Raw genomic sequence first — 17147 nt, 5'->3', positions numbered from 1 at the left:
GGGGAAGGCAAGCGTGACCACCAATGGAAAACTCAACTAAGTCCCTTCCTCAAGGAGACTGGCATTTTCTCCAGCTGAGGCAGCAGCTGCATCATAGGAGAAGCTGAAACAAGCACTGGCCTTTGCTGGTTTATGCCTTTGCAGAGCAACTCGGAAGGACCTTCACTGGCCACACTTGGTGCTGCTAAGCAGCCAGGTGTCTGGCTTTGTGCAAGTGTGCACAGAATTACCAAGAATGCTCAGGGGGAATTGCACTTTTAAGGTAGATGAAATTGTAAATAGTCTCCTGCAATTCTTATTTAAGATGTTTAGAAAGCACCTATTCATGGGCATTTAAGCACCTTATAATAAAACAAGACAAACTCCAAATGAGGAAACAACTGACCCAACACAAGCGTTCTGGCCCATGGACCATAACCATCTGGCAGAGCACCTCACTAGACAAGCATGCAGCCTCTTCTGTGTGTCCAGTATCACACCTCTTATAGTGGCACTGTACTATGTAAGTAGCCAAATATTTGCATTCTCATAATCAAGACCCTGTGTGCTCTGCAGCAGACTGGACCAAAATTCTGCAGCATTCTAGTGCAGCAGGCTCAAAATTCTGTGGCAGTTTCAGGTAAATTCAAAGAGGTTTTTACAGAATTAAAAAGGAATACTACCATTAGTACAGTGCAGTCCCTGGCCTATTTTGATATTAAACATACTCTGCTCACAAATTTTCAGTGTGCTGCAGATTGTTACATGAACAGTTCATAGTTTGCATTGTTGGAGTTTTTGGTTTGGGGAGGAGAGCCTGAAATTTAATCAGCTCATTGGGGGACAGTTGTGACTTTGGCACCTGGGAAAACATGGCAGCTGGCTTGGGATTGTGGGATAAGTGCTCAAGCTGGAGCTCCCCCAAACACAAACAACATGGAGTTGCTAGCAGGATGTTCTCTGCGAGGGCTCCTCACCCCAACTTGGTCCACCAGAACCTGGATTTGTTAACCTTGCAGACATACTGCAAAGCTCCTCTTTTTCCTCTTTTCTAGGGCTGTTGAGGAGGGGGCATCCCTTTAGCATGGTTTTGCTATTTATATTTATGCCATAGGTGCCCAGAGCGCTGGATGGGCACCGAAAGCTACATTTTAGAAATGTAAAGAATTGAAGAACAAACATGTGAATTGTCCTCCTTAGGTTTCAGAGTTACCCTTTTGTGATAGGAGCAGATTGCACCTACTAGTCCAGGTGGTCTATAGACTCAGAAGAGAACTATCAGTTTGGGCTCAGGTTTGGAAAGTTCTCTGCACCATAAGGGCTAAACACATGTTCTAAAAAGAATGCTTAGACCCTCAAGCACAGTCCTGCAACGGCAGGATTCCCAAAGCCCTACCTGTACTAAGGGGAGAGCATGGTCAGAACCATCTGTCTTGCTAGAACTCTGCCCACTAAAGAACCATATTCCAAAAGGCATGACAAGCGCCACGGAGGCATTAGAAAGAATGAAAAAAGGTCAGGGCTTCTTACCTGCAATGACTCTCTCTACAGCATACTCAAAGTTGAAAGTATCAATGGATTTATAGCCCTCCCTGCCAGCATGGAGAGCGGCCTCGTTACAGATGTTTGCTATGTCAGCGCCTACAGGTAAGAGTTAACAAATCAAGCTTTTTTTTGTAAGGAGGGACAAAGAACACAGGAGGACAGAAAAGGCAGGCACAAACCTGAGGGAGGCGCGATGGAAATGAAATACACCTGCATCACCAGCGCCCTTTGTTCCCGTGGAAGAGAGCACTGTTTCTGTTGCTTATGTTAGATTTAAATAACATGGTCAGCTTCTCGGCAATCAGCACTGGGCTGCCGCACAGGACAGAGCTCAGCTATCAGTCAGCAGGGCGAAAGCCCACACTGGCTCTCAGCAATAGAGGAGCGGTGCGGGTAGTTGGTCTGGCTTGGGCCACTGCGTTGTTCTTAAAGCAACCGCACAAACCTCTCCACAGGAGAGAAAACATCTGTTCTGAGTTTGTGTGCATGAGTGATGGGGGGGAAGGGGGATTGCTGCAAGAAGTCACAACAGAAGCAGTGTGCTGGGGCCTGTTAGAGGGGAAACCCAGCAAGGGTATTCCAGGAACTACATGCAGGCCGACGCCTTGGAGTCCGTGGTCAGAAGCTGTGTTCCAGTAAACTATCCCTAAAAGTTCCGGGGTGTGGGAATGTGGAGAGCAGCTTGATTTTACCCTGCTCTACACGTAGCCTCTACTCAGTGCTACCCAGCAGCGAATTATTTTCTGTTAAAGTGTTTATTGATCTACAAGTCTTTCCCCAGCTTAATGCACTGAGGGGCAGCATCTCATTCTCAACAGCAACCAGGAAGAGGCAAAAGCAGCAGCTCTTTCCCATGGGAATCTGGGTCATAAGTGTTGTAATGGCTCCCCTCTCCGCCCCAGCACCGAGGTAGAGAACAGCTGGATGCCCAAAACATTCAGGGACTGAAAAACATCCACAAACAGTCGCTCATCCACACACAGATTTGTATCCAAGAGAGTCTGCGTAGGTTCTGGCCATTTCAACAAGAGAGGGAGCAGAGAGGAAATAAACCATTCGGACCAACAGACATTGTAAAGGAGGGTATGGCTAAAACAAAGGTGGGCAAACTACAGCCCGAAGGACTGTCCTGCCCGGCCCTTGAGCTCACAGCTGGGGAAGCTCCCCCGGCCCCTCCCCTACTGTTCCTATTTCCCTGCAGCCACGCCACCATGCGGGCAGCACGGCTTGCACCCACCCACCTCTCAGGCTTTCCAATAAGCCAGTCCTGCTGCTCTGAGCGGCATGGTAAGGGGGTGGGGAGTGTGGGGGGTTAGATAAGGGGCAGGAGGGCAGTTGGATGGGGCAGAGGTTCGGGGGCAGTCAGGGGATGGGGCGTGGGGGGGTTGGATAGGCGTGGGAGCCCTGGGGGGCCTGTCAGGGGGCAGGGGTGTGGATAGGGGGTGGGGCAGTCAGGGGACAGGGGGAGTTGGATGGGGGTGGGGTCCTGGGGGGGGCAGTTAGGGGCAGGGGCGGTGAGAGGACAAGGAGCAGGGGGAGTTCTGAGGGGGGCAGTCGGGGAGCAGGAAGTGGGAGGGGTCAGATAGGGGGTGGGGGCTAAGCTGTTTGGGGAGGCACCGCTTTCCCTACCCGGCCCTCCATGCAGTTTTGCAACCCCGATGTGGCCCTCAGGCCAAAAAAAGTTTGCCCACCCCTGGGCTAAAACAACCAACCCTTGAGTTCACAAACAAGGAAACCCTTACAGCGCCTCAACCCCCGCCTAAGGAAAAAGCCTGGCTCATACCACTGAACCCTGGGGTGAGCTCAGCCAGGCGCTGGGAATAGAAGCTGCCAGCTTGGGTCAGCTTCAGACTCTTCAGGTGCTGTTCGAAGATCTCTCTTCTCTCCTGTAATGAAAAGGAAGAGCGTTTGCATGGAGGGGTTAGCGCCCCAGCCCAGCAACCTGGCACCACCGTCACCTGGAGGTGAGATTAGGGGGAATAAATGTCCCATCACCACACACGGCAGCAAGCTACATCACTGGGAAGCCGGAGGTAAGAAGCCCAAGTGACTAAGCTGTGATGAGGACCAGCCACAAGAGGGCAGAGATGCCCTGCTTTGAGCCCTCAAAGTATTTACCAGTTTTGATTTCACCAGTGACACAGAGCTTTCAAATTCAGGACAGACATATGGAGGCTTACAATGAGTCACCGGCTCCTCTCTCCAAGGGGAACTCTCCCCCCTCCCAACTTTCACCCTCATTGATCTCTGAAAATTTCTTTAACAGCACAGCACTTAGAGCAAAGGAATCAAGAACTCACAGCCCAAAGCCTGCTCCCTCCCCTGCCACTGGGAAGACGTCTCCGACTTGCTGTGCGGCATGTGGCCAGTTCTTAGATTAAGTTGGGGGGCTAGATGAGAGCTGGCAAGGGGCCAAAGAGTGACTCATTCAGCTGGTCCAGGAGGTCCTGATTAAAACAATGGGTTCCACTGCCAGGGGTTTTCCCCCTCCTCCTTCGGGGCAGCTGCACAGTTCATATGTCCGGTGCCAGATTGTATCCGGCATTGAAGGTATTTTAAATGAAAAGTCTGTGGATGACGGTAAAGCCGCAGATGGAAGGAGGAGACAATCTGCTGGAAGAGTGAGTTCCCTTGCTGCTTTCAGAGGCTGTGTCCAGACTCTGCTACAAGTCCCATCCTAGCAAACATGTTGGACTCCCACTGTTAAGTGGATCTGAATGTGCTCATGGTTCAGGATACGCACGCCAAGCAGGCTGCAAGGAAGAGAGTGGGTATCCAAACACAAGCAAGACAGAGAGTGAGGTAACTAGTGCTTCATTTATAATGAAAGAGGAGCTGGGGCTCAAGCAATTTTTTTTACTTTCATAACTGACCTGCCAAGCCCAGAGGTGCCGGGCCCTGTCCTGCCAAGCCCAGAGGTGCCGGGCCCTGACCTGCCAAGCCCAGAGGTGCCCGGGCTCAGGCCCGGCAAGCCCCAGCACAAATTAAGCACTGCAGGTAACACACAGGAATGAATGGTGAAGGTGCATTACTAACCTGGGCTCTGCCCAGACAGGCAGTATTGGCTAAAGAACCAGTTTAGGCTGCTCCTAGTTTCATGGAGAGAGGATACAGATATGCATGAAATTGCTGTCTCCATGACAAAAGGAGAACTCCAAAGCAAAGCTCTCAGGCAAGGCCAGATTGAAGCAAAGGGAGGCGCTAATACCATGGAGTCTCTGTACAGTGGGCTACTGCATTCATAGATTGGGTCTTTGGCTTAGGACACAAGTGGTAAGATGGGCAACACAGGATTGCCGTTCTCACTACTGCCCACCTTGGACTTTGCCAGCACAGATACTGACCAAAGAGTGAAGAATTGTGACACCAGATTCACACACACAGATGGTGGGAGGGGATACATACCTGGAGGGTGGGAAGATCAATAAAAATGTGTCTGTCAAGCCTCCCGGGTCTCATCAGAGCATCATCCAAGATGTCAGCACGGTTGGTGGAAGCCAACACTATGACATGATCTGTGGTTCCCATCCCTGCAGCAAAACGAGAGCAGACATGAAGGTGAAGGGTTTCTGTATCAGAACGTACAGTGCAGGCTTCGTGTTGCTGAGGCGCGACGGGAAGTGGAGAATTCCATCCACAGCTTTACAACATTCAGCCACAGTACATCTGTGGCATCCTTTGGGGCAGGCAAGATTGAAGACATTTGCTTCTTTTTAGTACTGTGTGAAGGGAGGACGTGTGTGTGTGTGTGTGTGTGTGATTAGAAGTGGGTTATGGATTTTGGTTTTTCCTTGCACCCCTTGGTAAACAAAGGCATCCCAGGTGCGCTATACACAGGTATAAAGAGTCCAAGCCCGAGGAGCTTATAACCGGAACAAACAACATACAGACGAGGACAGAATGCAACAAAAAGTGACTGAGCAGCGATGTTCAGCACACAGCTCCCGAGTGCCATGATTTGCACTGGGTTTGCTGCTTTCCATGCTGAGAAGGATAGAAGGGAGTTATAGGGCTAATAAACCTGTGGTGCTGGTGTGGGGCTTGTAGGAAGGGAGCCTGGCAGACAGGGTTTCATGTGTTGGGGGCCTCATGGAAGGCATGGTGCCAAAGGCAGGAGTAAGGTACGAAGGGGCAGTTGCTCATGTAGCTTAGGGGAGAGCAGAAGTGCCAAATTGAGGCACCAAGCCACGCTGCTTATTATATTCCATCAGGTGCTCTGATGCCTATGGACATGGGTCACCTTAATACACTTGTCTTACAACAGCAGACATCAAGAGCCCCCAGAGCTGTAAGGCATGCAGCAAGCTTCCAGGGGAAGGGACAAGCGAGCATTCCACAATTCCAACACCGAAGCTGCCAAATGTGTCAATACTATAGCTCAGTGGAGAGTTTAAGGTTACAGGTAAGTCAGACGAATGGCCCTATAGAAAAAAGCAGCTTGTTCTACAGTGAACTTCAGTTCTTCCTCCCCAAAGGATGCCTTCTAAATAGGCTCCTGAAAAGAATGAAGCACGATCTTTCTTTGGTCATGTATTACACTGCACTTTCGAGTGTGATAAATAAGCAGACAGACTGGCAGTCACCTGGGGGCTAACAAGCTTTATTCACAGGGCAGGATTAGAATGTACAGTGCATCATCTGCTTTGTAGCTGGGAAGACGCAGTCTTAAAATAGGTCGAACCATTAGAACAAACCAAAACAAAAACCACTGACTGCACCCTCCTTGCATCAGCCTCTGCCACACTCGCTTTCAGTCTGGGTCCCAGTGGGTGGGAAATACACAGCTCCAGGAAATCTAGATCAGCAGCCTTGAATCTATACTAATCCTCCCAACATGATGTCACCTGGCTATTAACATGCTTTGGCCTCAGCATGCAAGCATCAGTCACAGTGAACAGTCTATAAAAGTAACACCTAAGAGTCCGTGACAGCGAATCAAAGCTAGTGCTGGGAATCCAGCTTGAAAAACCTTCTTGTTTGCAGCACTTGTGAGACAAACCATTTCAAGGAAATGGTGAAGAGGATTTGGTTGATTTTACAAATCCCCTGCTTCCTCCACCACTACTGTAACAGAGTAGCTCAGCCGTACACATATAGCTTCACTGAAATACAGCCACTGTGCTGGGGGGCCGAGCAGCTGTCAGGCCAACAACTGGCTCACAACACAAGAGCTGGGAAGAGGGAGATTTTGGCCAAGGACTCAGGGCAAATAACTGCTTCTGAAAAGTGTTATTGGCTCTAATGTTCATGTAGTGCAAAAAGGATCTTGGCCTTAAAGGTCTCATCTATTGAGACATTGCAGAAGATTTGTAGGGATTGTGCTTCCTTGTCTGCTGTTTAGTTGTTTGTGCTCAGAAAATTCACATTCAAACTGCTTTGCTGTTCTGAGAAAGAGTTAAATGTATGAATATTGCCAGGCAATTTGAACTTGTAAAGACAACACCAGGCATCTTTGATCAGTGCCCTATTCTTCCCTTGCTGCATAACCAGAACTTGCAGAACACGGTCACAGATCTGATGAAGAGCAAGGTCGCCTGTATGCATGAGAAACATCACAATCATTCTCTAAATTGCACAGTGAAATTAACAAGACACAAACTTACATTCACCCAGTTTAGTTGGGCTTAATTGCTCCTTCAAAGGATCTGCCTCACCCCCCTCCAGCTTTTTGGGGGATTCCATGGGGCTCTGTCCTTGGTCCCCTTCTCTTTTTTCCTCTATACCTTATCTCTGGGTAATCTCAGGCACAAACACAAATATAGGCTATTCTATGACTCACAGATTTACTTCTACTCAAAACTATCTCTTCTGTCCAAACTAATCTTGACCTGTCTCTGACACCTACTCATCAATGTCTAGTGTCAGCTCAAGATTAACATAGCTAAAACGGAGCTCCTAATCCACCTTGCCCCCACCCTTCTCGATCACTATGGACCATACCACCATCCTGCCTGTCACTCAGGAGCATAACCTGGACATCCAGCTCAGATCCCTTAGGTCCTCACATCTAAATTATGTCTAAATCTTGCAGATTCTCTCTGCATACGATCTCTGAGATACAGCCTGTCCTACAGAAACACAACATCAGAAATGTAGGGCCCAAAGGGACCTTATGAAGTCATCTAATCCAGCTCTCTGTGCTGAGGAAGGACCAAGTAAACCCAGATCATCCCTGACTGGTGTTTGTGCTGTTTAAAACTTCCAACGATGGAGATTCCACAACCTCCCTTGGAAGCCTATTCCAGAGCTTAACTACTCTAAGAGCTAGAAAGTTTTTCCGAATATCTAACCTGAATCTCCTTTGCTGCAGATTAAACCCATTACTTCTTGTCCTAGCTTCACTAGAGAACAACTGATCATTGTCCTCTAACATATTTGAAGACTTATTTAGGAGACTTCCTCAGTCTTCTTTTCTCAAAATTAAACATCCCCAGGTGTTTTAAAAAAACAAACAAACAAAAAAAACCTTTTCCTCCTAGCTCAGGTTTTCTAAAACTCTGTATCATTTTTGTTGCTCTCTTTTAGACTCTCTTCATTTTAACCACATCTTTCCTACAGTGTGACGTCCAGAATTGGACACAGGCCTCACCAGTGCCAAGTACGGCAGGACAATTACTTCCTGTGTCTTACATCTGACACTTCCTTCAATACACCCCAGAATTATATTCGCTTTTTTAGAACTGCATTGCACTGTTGACTAACATTCAATTTGTGAACCACTAAAATCCTGATTCTTTTCAGCAGTACTAACACCTAGCTAGTTATTCCCCTTTTCATAGTTATGCTTTTGATTTTTTCTTCCAAAGAGTACTACTTTGCACTTGTAATTAACAACAAGCCATATTATTTATAGCCATACAGGTAAAACTCTCATCCAGGTTCACATCTCTGTTACTGCAACATCCTTCTCTCTGGCCTTTACAAACGCAATCTTATCCCACTTATATCCATTCAGAACGCTGCTGCCAAATTCAGTCTCCTAGCCTGTCACTTTGAACACGTCACCACCACCACCCCTTTTGCATCCCTCCATTGGCTCCCCCTTCTCTTTGCATTAAACGTAAGCTGCCGGTCTTCACTTTCAACACCCTTCATGGCCCACCCCACCCGACCAGTCATCTCTCATTCACTATAAATATGACTCAAGCATCCAATTGGACCAGATCTTTCTCCATCCCCCACTCGATACATTTTCGAACAAACACCTTTGTGCTTTCTCTGATGCTGTCCCTCAGGCTTGGGAGGAGCTCCCTGTAAACATCTGCAAAACTAATTCATCCTCTTTCAAATTCTCCTTTTCCAGGATGCCTCCAAAAATTTGACACTGGTTAGGATGCTGGTGTGCTGAGACCACGGCATATCATGCTGACCTACTGTCTCCCTGTTTCCTTGTACTCCCTCATCACGCTCTGTCTCCATCTGCTGTTTCTTGTCTTGTACCCTGATTGCAAACTCGTTGGGAGCCAGGGACCGTCTTTTTGTTCTCTGTCTGCACGGTGCCTAGGATACTGAGGTCCTAGTCCATGACTAGGACTCCTGGGCACGACAGTAATACAAATAAATAACTATTTCTTTTCAGGAGGCAGCCTGTGGCAAGAGTGAAGAGAATCCATCAGTGCACTAGTAAAGACTTTCTATAAAGCATGTATTTAATAAGGAGATCATTTTACCTTTCATCTTCTGACACCTGTAACAGGGGGCTGGGCCCTAATTTCGGAATTGGCAGCTCACCAGGGTCTCCAGAACTACACCTGATTTCTATAAACTGGAGGAGACCACAGACATTTTCATCTTTAAAAGAGGGGGGGGGACTACACTTCCCAGAATGTGGAACTTCATTTTGGTCTAATGGCTCTCTACTTGACTCATGATGCAGCAGCTCACACTGGGACGTAGTGTCCTTCCAGGCCACCCTGCTGCATTAAAATGAGGATAGCCATGGGCAGTAGTTGGGCTGGGGGCCACTCCTGGCCTTTGCCCACCAAGAAACCTACTGTGCATTATACAGCTGAGGTGGTAATGCCAAGCCCAAGTAAGGTTACATCTTTGGTCAAGTTTTCCAAAGCTGAGGTACGCACAAAGCATCGGGGACCGCGAGCATGGATTCGAAGTGCCTCTGGAACCCTGGCCCATGGGGCCTCCAGCGCACTGGCTTCAAGGATGTTCCTGTGCACAAGGCACTCAGCTGTGTGCCTACTCAAGGCAAACTCACAGCTCACTCCCCCCGCTCCTGCAGGGCGGTCACAGAACCCATGCTGAAACTGTGGCACCCTGTGGCCCTCTGCACTGTAGGACAGTCCATATCCCTCCTCACCCCATACTGCGCTCTAGCTTCAATTCCTCTCCCCTCAGGAGGGAGGGTACAAATCCGTAACAGAGACAATCTTGTGAGACACGCAGGGGGATCACAGGTGCATTCTGATGAGCAGGCAGCTAGTGCAACTTCTCTCGCCAAGAAGCTAAGGCATACATCAAAGCACCCTCCTATGGGGCAGCCTCACTGAGGAACAGGAACTTTGTGGGGCACAAATTGCAGAAGCTGCTCTGCTCTCAGCTCCGCAGTGAGTCAAATTCCAATCTCCTTCCTGACTGACTGCACCCCAGGAAGTAGCCTGGAGTTCAGATCCCAGAAAGGCCTGCTGGAGAAGCGTTCCTCACACCTCACTGCTGCACTGAATTTCTTGCATGGAGACAATTTGGGGAGGCAGCAAATTTCATGACTGTAAACAGGGATCTCTCCCACCAAATGTATCCTAGAATCTGAACCATTCCCTGCTGGGCAGAGCCCTGACACATCTATTCTTTGTCCTGCTCTACAGTAATAAGACAGCTACAGAAGTAATGCAAGTTGGGTTAGTGCGGTAGGGGCTGACAGACCTCAGTTACAAAGAGCAGTCAAATGTGCATTTTCCTTCATCCCATCAAGGCTCTTTGTAAATGCCCAAAATAAGTAGGGCCGACACCAGGTGGGGTCTAGGCAGTGGCACCCAGGGCTTGCTTGCAAACTACAAGGCTGTCTCCCCTGATTCGGATGTGGATTTCCTAGCGAAGCCGAGAAGATGGAGATTAAGTTAGAGGACAGCAGAGGAAATTTACTACATTGCTTATGCCCCTCTGGGACAACTAAATTTTAAATCCCATCAGGCTTTAAAATTACCTGTCTTGGACAGGTTGTAACAAGTATTAAACAATATTTAATGGCTAGCAAACCCTAAATGTTACCCTCGAAATATAGTTCTGCCCTTGATGCAGACTAGCTTTACTTTACTTCTTCAGGGCTGTAAATTATCTCCATCCTGTCACCAGTGGGAAGACATATTTCTGAGCTGAAACAATTACATTGTGCATTAAGAGTGTCTCTGGGCTTCCTGGCCTCCTCCAGCCCCAGTCTTTAATGCACATGTTGCCTTGGTTTTATTAGCAGGCTGCAAGATGATGCCAAAGTTATCTCCAGTGCACATACTGCCTCAGGACACCACAGCAAGCTCCCTTCTGTCTCATAGTCTTTAAAGTTACCACTAAACAGACCTGCTCGCCAGAGGATTTTAATTTTAGTCCTACTGCTGTTAGTAGCCAGAGATTATATCCTCTTTCCAATTCTATATTAAACTCTCATGAGGGCTGGCCCAATGATCCAGTGACAGTGCAGAAATCAAGTCCAAAGTCTGTCTCCTAGAAGTCTCCGATTACTCTCTAGCAACTACAGGCTCTGAAGAGAGTCATGTCCAGTCTTCCAAAGACAAAGGAACGGTTGCTACGATGTGGGGCCTTTCAGCATACTGAGGAAAAATGTCAGGTATCAGAGGGGTAGCCGTGTTAGTCTGCTTTTTACAGATCCAACAGAGGGTCCTGTGGCACCTTTAAGACTAACAGATGTATTGGAGCATAAGCTTTCGTGGGTGAATGCCCACTTCGTCAGACGCATGAGGAAAAATGGAGTGTGGTGAGGGGGAGTGAGGTGAAAACTGAAGTCCCAGAGGACTCTTCACAGAGTTTCTTGTGGGGATGGCTGGGCAGGCTTGGGGGAGAAAGAGGGAAAACAGGAACAAAGTGTAAAGCACTTTGCTTTGAGAAGCTCTCTGCTGAAGAGATGCAGCTGCTTCTGCTCGCCCTACGACACACGCTCAATATAGCAACTGATGGAGGGGGAGCAAGTAGAACATAACAGAAAAATAACTCTTCTGGATACATCTACACTGCAATTAAACTTACCCCCCCACCTCCCGGCTGGCCTGTGCCAACTGACTTGTGCTTGTGGGGCTCGGGCTAAGGCATAGGCGTCGACTCCATTGGTGCTCCGGGGCTGGAGCACCCATGGGGAAAAATTACCGGGTGCTCTGCACCCACCAGCAGCCAAGCTCCCCATACCCCCCACCCCACCTCCTCCACCCCTGAGCGCGCCGCGTCCCCGCTCCTCCGCCTACCTTCCAGTGCTTCCCGCCCAGCCGCCGCCAAACAGCTGTTTGGCGGCGCTTAGGCATAGGGACTTTGGGGAAGGGGTGGAATGGGGGTGGGGTGAGGGAGAAGGGGGTCGAGCATCCACCGGGAACAGGGAAAGTTGGCGCCAATGGGCTAAGGGGCTTTTTAAATTGCAGTGTAGGAGTTTGGACTCTGGCTGCGCTCTGGGACTGCTGACCTTGCAGGGTCTTAGAGCCTGGGCTCCAGCCTGAGTGTCTACACCACAATTAAACCACCCGCAGCCCGAGTCAGCTGGCATGGGCCAGCCATGGGTTTTTTACTTGTTGTGTAGACGTACTCTCTGAGTGAGTAATATACCTGCTATGTCAGAACAAGGCCAAGTGAGGCCACATTGACACCTGAGAACTGTGAAAAGGAGTCCAACTTTCAGTGCCAGGGTCCCTCTCCCTACAGGCGTTCGAGAGCCATAGATTTCACCTGTCACGTGGAGTGGGATCTATAGGAGACGCTACCTGAGTTGGAGGCTTAGAGGGTGGCCGCCTTGGACAGGGAGCATTGTGTGAGCTGCAGCTTGACGCAGTAGGAGACACTGGCATGGGGAGGGGGAAAATGGAGTTCAAGTCAATGGGCAAAAACAGAAAATACTTAAACATGAGGAGAACGGTAAAGCAACATTATCGGTAGGGGTGGAAATGCATGTTTAAGAAGCTGAATCCTTATGGAGGCAGAAAAGACCTCCTCTCTGGCTGGGCGAGAGGAATACTAACCATCCATTTCTACCAGCAGCTGGTTTAAGGTCTGCTCCTCCTCCGTGTTGGAAAAGCCAGACATGTCGGTCGAGCGTGTCTTACCCACAGCATCTATTTCATCGATATACACAATACACGGGGCACGAGCCCTGGCTTCTTTGAAGAGGCTCCGTACACGAGCAGCTCCAAGACCTAGAGAAGGGCAAAGAGTAAGATGAAGAGAGACTTGCAGGAATCAATCCTTACTTGCTATGTATTTTAATTATCTGTAGTACAGTTGTACCCAGAGGCCCCAGCCGAGATAGTGCCCCGGCCCTGTACACACACAGGAAGTGACAGTCTCTGCCCTGAGGAGCTTACAATCTAAACAGGCAAGATAGACAAAGGCTGGGGGAAAAGAGGTACAGAGAAACACTTGGCCTAGGTCCCCTCGTGGGTTAGGGACTAGAACCCAGGTATCCTGAGTCCCTGTCCCCTGGATCACATGGCCTCTTCAGCTGAACTCAATATGTCAGTCTGTCTGCACAGCTGCTCTAGGAAAAGCTCCGCACCCAACTGCAAACAGGCACACCTGCTCCTTTCACAGGGTTAGGAGTTTAAATGCTTAGCTATGTTAGCGAACTGCACGCAGCCCCTGTGCTGTGCTTTAAGGACTGGGGGCAGCTATGTGCCGTTCCAGCGTTCCCCATTGGCAAGAGCGTTCTACTCATGCACTGGAAATCCACTGATATGTACAAAGAGGGCAGCCTCAACGGAAGCGATTTAGCTTTTTGAAAGACAAGCCATGAGAGCATACGTAAGGGCAGGGAAGTCAGTGAACGGATGGTTATAGAGTAAAGGCTCTACTCCAAAGAGCAAATGCCGTGTGTGTGTGTTATCAGAAACAAAGCTGCATGGGAGTTCCCACACCATATCCTAGGTAGTAAGGAATGTTCCGGAAGAGTCTGAGGAAACCAGACTCTCTCTGATGAAGGTTTGCTGTAGACAAGAGGATGAAGAACTCTCTTCTAAACAGATGAGCAGGTGAGAGGGAAGGAGTTTACATTCCCATAGCTGCACTAATGGCACTGTCTGCTGATGACAAAGTGTTTTATACTCTCTACAGAAACACTCAATCCTGCTCAAACACTCCCCGTGCAAAGACAACAATGAGTTCAGTTCCTTGTCACAGACATGGAGAACACTTACTCTAGATGGCAGCAACCTTGTGTGCTCCCACCACAGATTGATTTACATCTTCTCTTTTCTTCCTAGCAGAAGGTCAGAGGACTTACCTCCTATTACCTCCACAAACTCAGAGCCGGCCATCGCCAGGAACGGCACTTGTGCTTCTGTAGCCACTGCCTTTGCCAACAAGGTCTTTCCACAGCCTGGTGGTCCAAGTAACAAGACACCTTTGGGCATTTTGGCCCCAAGCTGGAGGTAGCACTCTGGGCTCTAGAATTATAACACAATTCCATCAGGCATCTGGGCTCACGAGGAGTGTTTCTGGAAGAAGAGACTTGTGCAGAGGTTCGCGAGATGCTTTTCCCAACAGACGTCACAGCAGCAATAGCTGCTGGCTCGGGACTCATGTGAACAGCAGTCTGTCCTTTCTCCCTCAGGAGCCAGACAATACAGAATCTGGCTTTTGCCATCACTGACCAAAGCCTCGGAAGACCGTCAGCTCGTTAAAACGGAGGCTGCTCAATATCCCCACAGGACAAGAAAAAGAATGAGCCCTGCTCCCCAAGCTACCAGACTATTCCAGGGCACCACTGGCAAACACACCCAAACTCTTATTTTATTTCTCTCTTTTGGGATGGAGGAAAGGCAGAGGAGGGGATTACAGGACACTTGAAGCACTGCCGGCACCGGGCATCTTATTCACAAAGGACAGGAGCCACAAGCCAATCAGCTCTTGAGTCAAACACTCTCTTTCAGCAGAGAGAATCTCCACCACCTCCTCTTGTCCAGCTTTATGCAGATAAGAAACCCAGTAATTGCTGGAATCACATTGCATTCACATGGGCTATCTGGCAGATTTGCTCCCTCCACTTCCACCTCTGTACCAAGCATATTTGAGATTCTTACCTTCAGATAATCCACAAATTCCATGACCTCCATTTTGGCCTCATGCATTCCTGCTACATCCTTGAAGCTGATCCCTTTCCCAGACTTCCCATCCACAATGGTAAAGCGAGCCATTTTCAGCTGGTTCTGTGGAGGACAGCACACTCTGAATTCTGAGGGCACAGTCCTGACGAGGGAGATGGGGGGCACACTGGAGAGGCTGTGCAAGATCAGGCAGTGGAATACACTTTTTTTTTGAATGGGAGGAGGCATAATATACGAATGGGTTATGCGTGATCTTCCCATATGAAGTGCATTACAATGCTCACAGTCTCTCTCGTTGTTGTAGCAGAGCAGAATGATTCTAGGCCCCAAGTTCAGTAATGTACTTTAACGAAAAGGTTTCCTCCTGTGGATGTTGGAGTTTGGTACTGTGACTCAACAATTTAATTAACCAATGTTTTATTAGCACCAGGCATAGAGGAAACCTGCAGCAATTCCCCCCATAAATCAACTGAGGGCATTTAATTCAAAAACTTGTGCAGATTGCCCAAGTCTGTAGGGTTTGTCAAGAACCCCTGCTCTCTAATTCTTATTGACCCTAGTCCTTAGTATACCTGGGCTGGTTACTACTGGTACAGTTTGAAGAAATAATGTGAATTAATGGTTATTTATCATCAACACGCTGTTATAAATACACAAACACACACAGCCAACCATCGCCGGGAGCTGCTGCCACAGTTATTGTTCTTGTTCCAAGACAGTCCAGGAATGGAACTCTAGGCTCTCAAGTAGAACAGGCCCCACATTTTAGCCTCCTGGTGCGTGTTAAGCCACAGTGACAGTCAAAACAACAATTTAGTTAAACACCCTCCTTGTAACTGCTTATTATGCGCTGCTGAAAACAGCCACTAAGACTTTATTTATTTATTTATTTTGAAGAGGGAAAAAAAGTTTAAAGCAGTTCAGGCCCTCAGACCTGCCGGCTTCTTCAAGTAAAGAGAGTTAAAGATGGGGGGGCTAATTGTGCTCACTCCCCAAAGACAGGAATCTAGCCCTTAAAGCCCCCCTACACGCCAAGCTTTCTAAAGCACTTCCTTCAATCCAAGCAGTTACACTTCACTCCATAAAAACCATCACTCAGAGCAAGGTGAAGAGGGCACAGGAAGGGGTTGCTGGGAACCACCTTGATGGGGGATTTAGGTCTCCACTCCTTTCATCCAGAAGCCCCCTCAGTTACTGCTCCTGCACGCAGAGCAGACTTATGCAAGTTGTATCAGCTGATTGAGAGGGAGGGATTTGATTGATGTTGCAAGCGGGGTATGGGCGGGGAGACGCCAGCCCATAATGAAATCCAGAATTTGAGCATATTTAAAAAAAAAAAAAAAGAAGTTATTTTGTAAAACCTAGAGATTCCTACTCCCGGCTGTATGGGAGGCTTGTTGGCAGGACAAAACGAAACACACTATTGGCAGCTGCAACTCATTAGTGAGTTTTGAAAATAGCATAGCAAACTGCACTGGAAATTCACTGAGCTCAGCCCTTCTTGCAGTCAGGGAAAGAGGGCCTCAAGTGAAACCAGTTACTGTACAATCTAGTCAGCTGATCAGGAAAAGATGCAAGATATGACAGGACCGCACAGTCTCTGGTATCAGCTAATTCTCGTCCTCTGTTGACTTTATCAGGGAAAGAGCAGGAAATCGCGCCAGCACAAAGTGAGACTAACCAAGAGCTTTAAAACAACTATTATACAGGACCTAAAGTACTTACAAAGGCACTGAATCCTCCTTCCCTTCCTGCCATCCCAGCAAGGCGGAAGAAGTACCACAATATGACTACACCAACAGCTGCCATTCCCAGGGCATAAAGGGCACTGAAAGAAAACAGCTAGTTCAGTACAAATTGAAGCATCTAGCCATGAGACAGTTATTAAATTAGTAAACATTTCCCAACGGTGATCTGTTTTCAGGATTTGAAAGGTCCTCGCAGTTAGGCTAGAAGTGCAGCTATGGGCAGAGGAGTGACTGAGAATGTGGTACATTTTGAAAAATATTAATTCTGTATAGAACACCCCCAACAATTACATAACAAAAAAGATAAACAGATAAGACCCAGAGGGGCACTGGCTTACCATCTCTTTCAGAGTCATATCTGCTCATAACAAATGGGCTAGATCTTCACAGACTGGCTATGCTGCATCAGTTCAGAATCTGATGGGGAACAGGCAAAGGTGGCAGGCAAGGGCCAGTTTGGCTCCCAGTGTAAATCAGAGTCACCTCAGGGCTGCTCTAATCTATGCTGGCTGGCAATGGCCCCCAGGGGACATTACAGAGCCAGGGATTGCTGGAATGCAAGGCACTCTGGTCATCTCTCTTACATGCCCACTATGCCAGGAGCAGGTAG

At 48.4% G+C, this 17147-nt stretch overlaps 1 protein-coding gene across 1 annotated transcript in view; it reads right to left on the bottom strand.

The window, feature by feature from the left end:
- LOC113409572 (paraplegin-like) overlaps positions 1-17147 on the bottom strand; it is a 42691-nt gene that overhangs the window by 10165 nt on the left and 15379 nt on the right. Inside the window, exons 6-12 of the mRNA XM_026663659.1 lie at positions 16515-16617; positions 14766-14891; positions 13967-14129; positions 12711-12884; positions 4930-5054; positions 3308-3410; positions 1510-1620 (exon numbers count right to left, since the gene is read on the bottom strand). Of these exons, the coding sequence (XP_026519444.1) occupies positions 1510-1620; positions 3308-3410; positions 4930-5054; positions 12711-12884; positions 13967-14129; positions 14766-14891; positions 16515-16617 (905 nt within the window). The remainder of the gene's footprint in view (positions 1-1509; positions 1621-3307; positions 3411-4929; positions 5055-12710; positions 12885-13966; positions 14130-14765; positions 14892-16514; positions 16618-17147) is intronic.

Source organism: Terrapene carolina, unplaced genomic scaffold, assembly GCF_002925995.2.
Source record: "Terrapene carolina triunguis isolate 2854851 unplaced genomic scaffold, T_m_triunguis-2.0 Scaffold33891, whole genome shotgun sequence".
NCBI classification, from domain to species: domain Eukaryota; kingdom Metazoa; phylum Chordata; order Testudines; family Emydidae; genus Terrapene; species Terrapene triunguis.
Note: the sequence above shows the minus strand (reverse complement) of the source record. Positions and strands in the feature narration are given on the sequence as shown.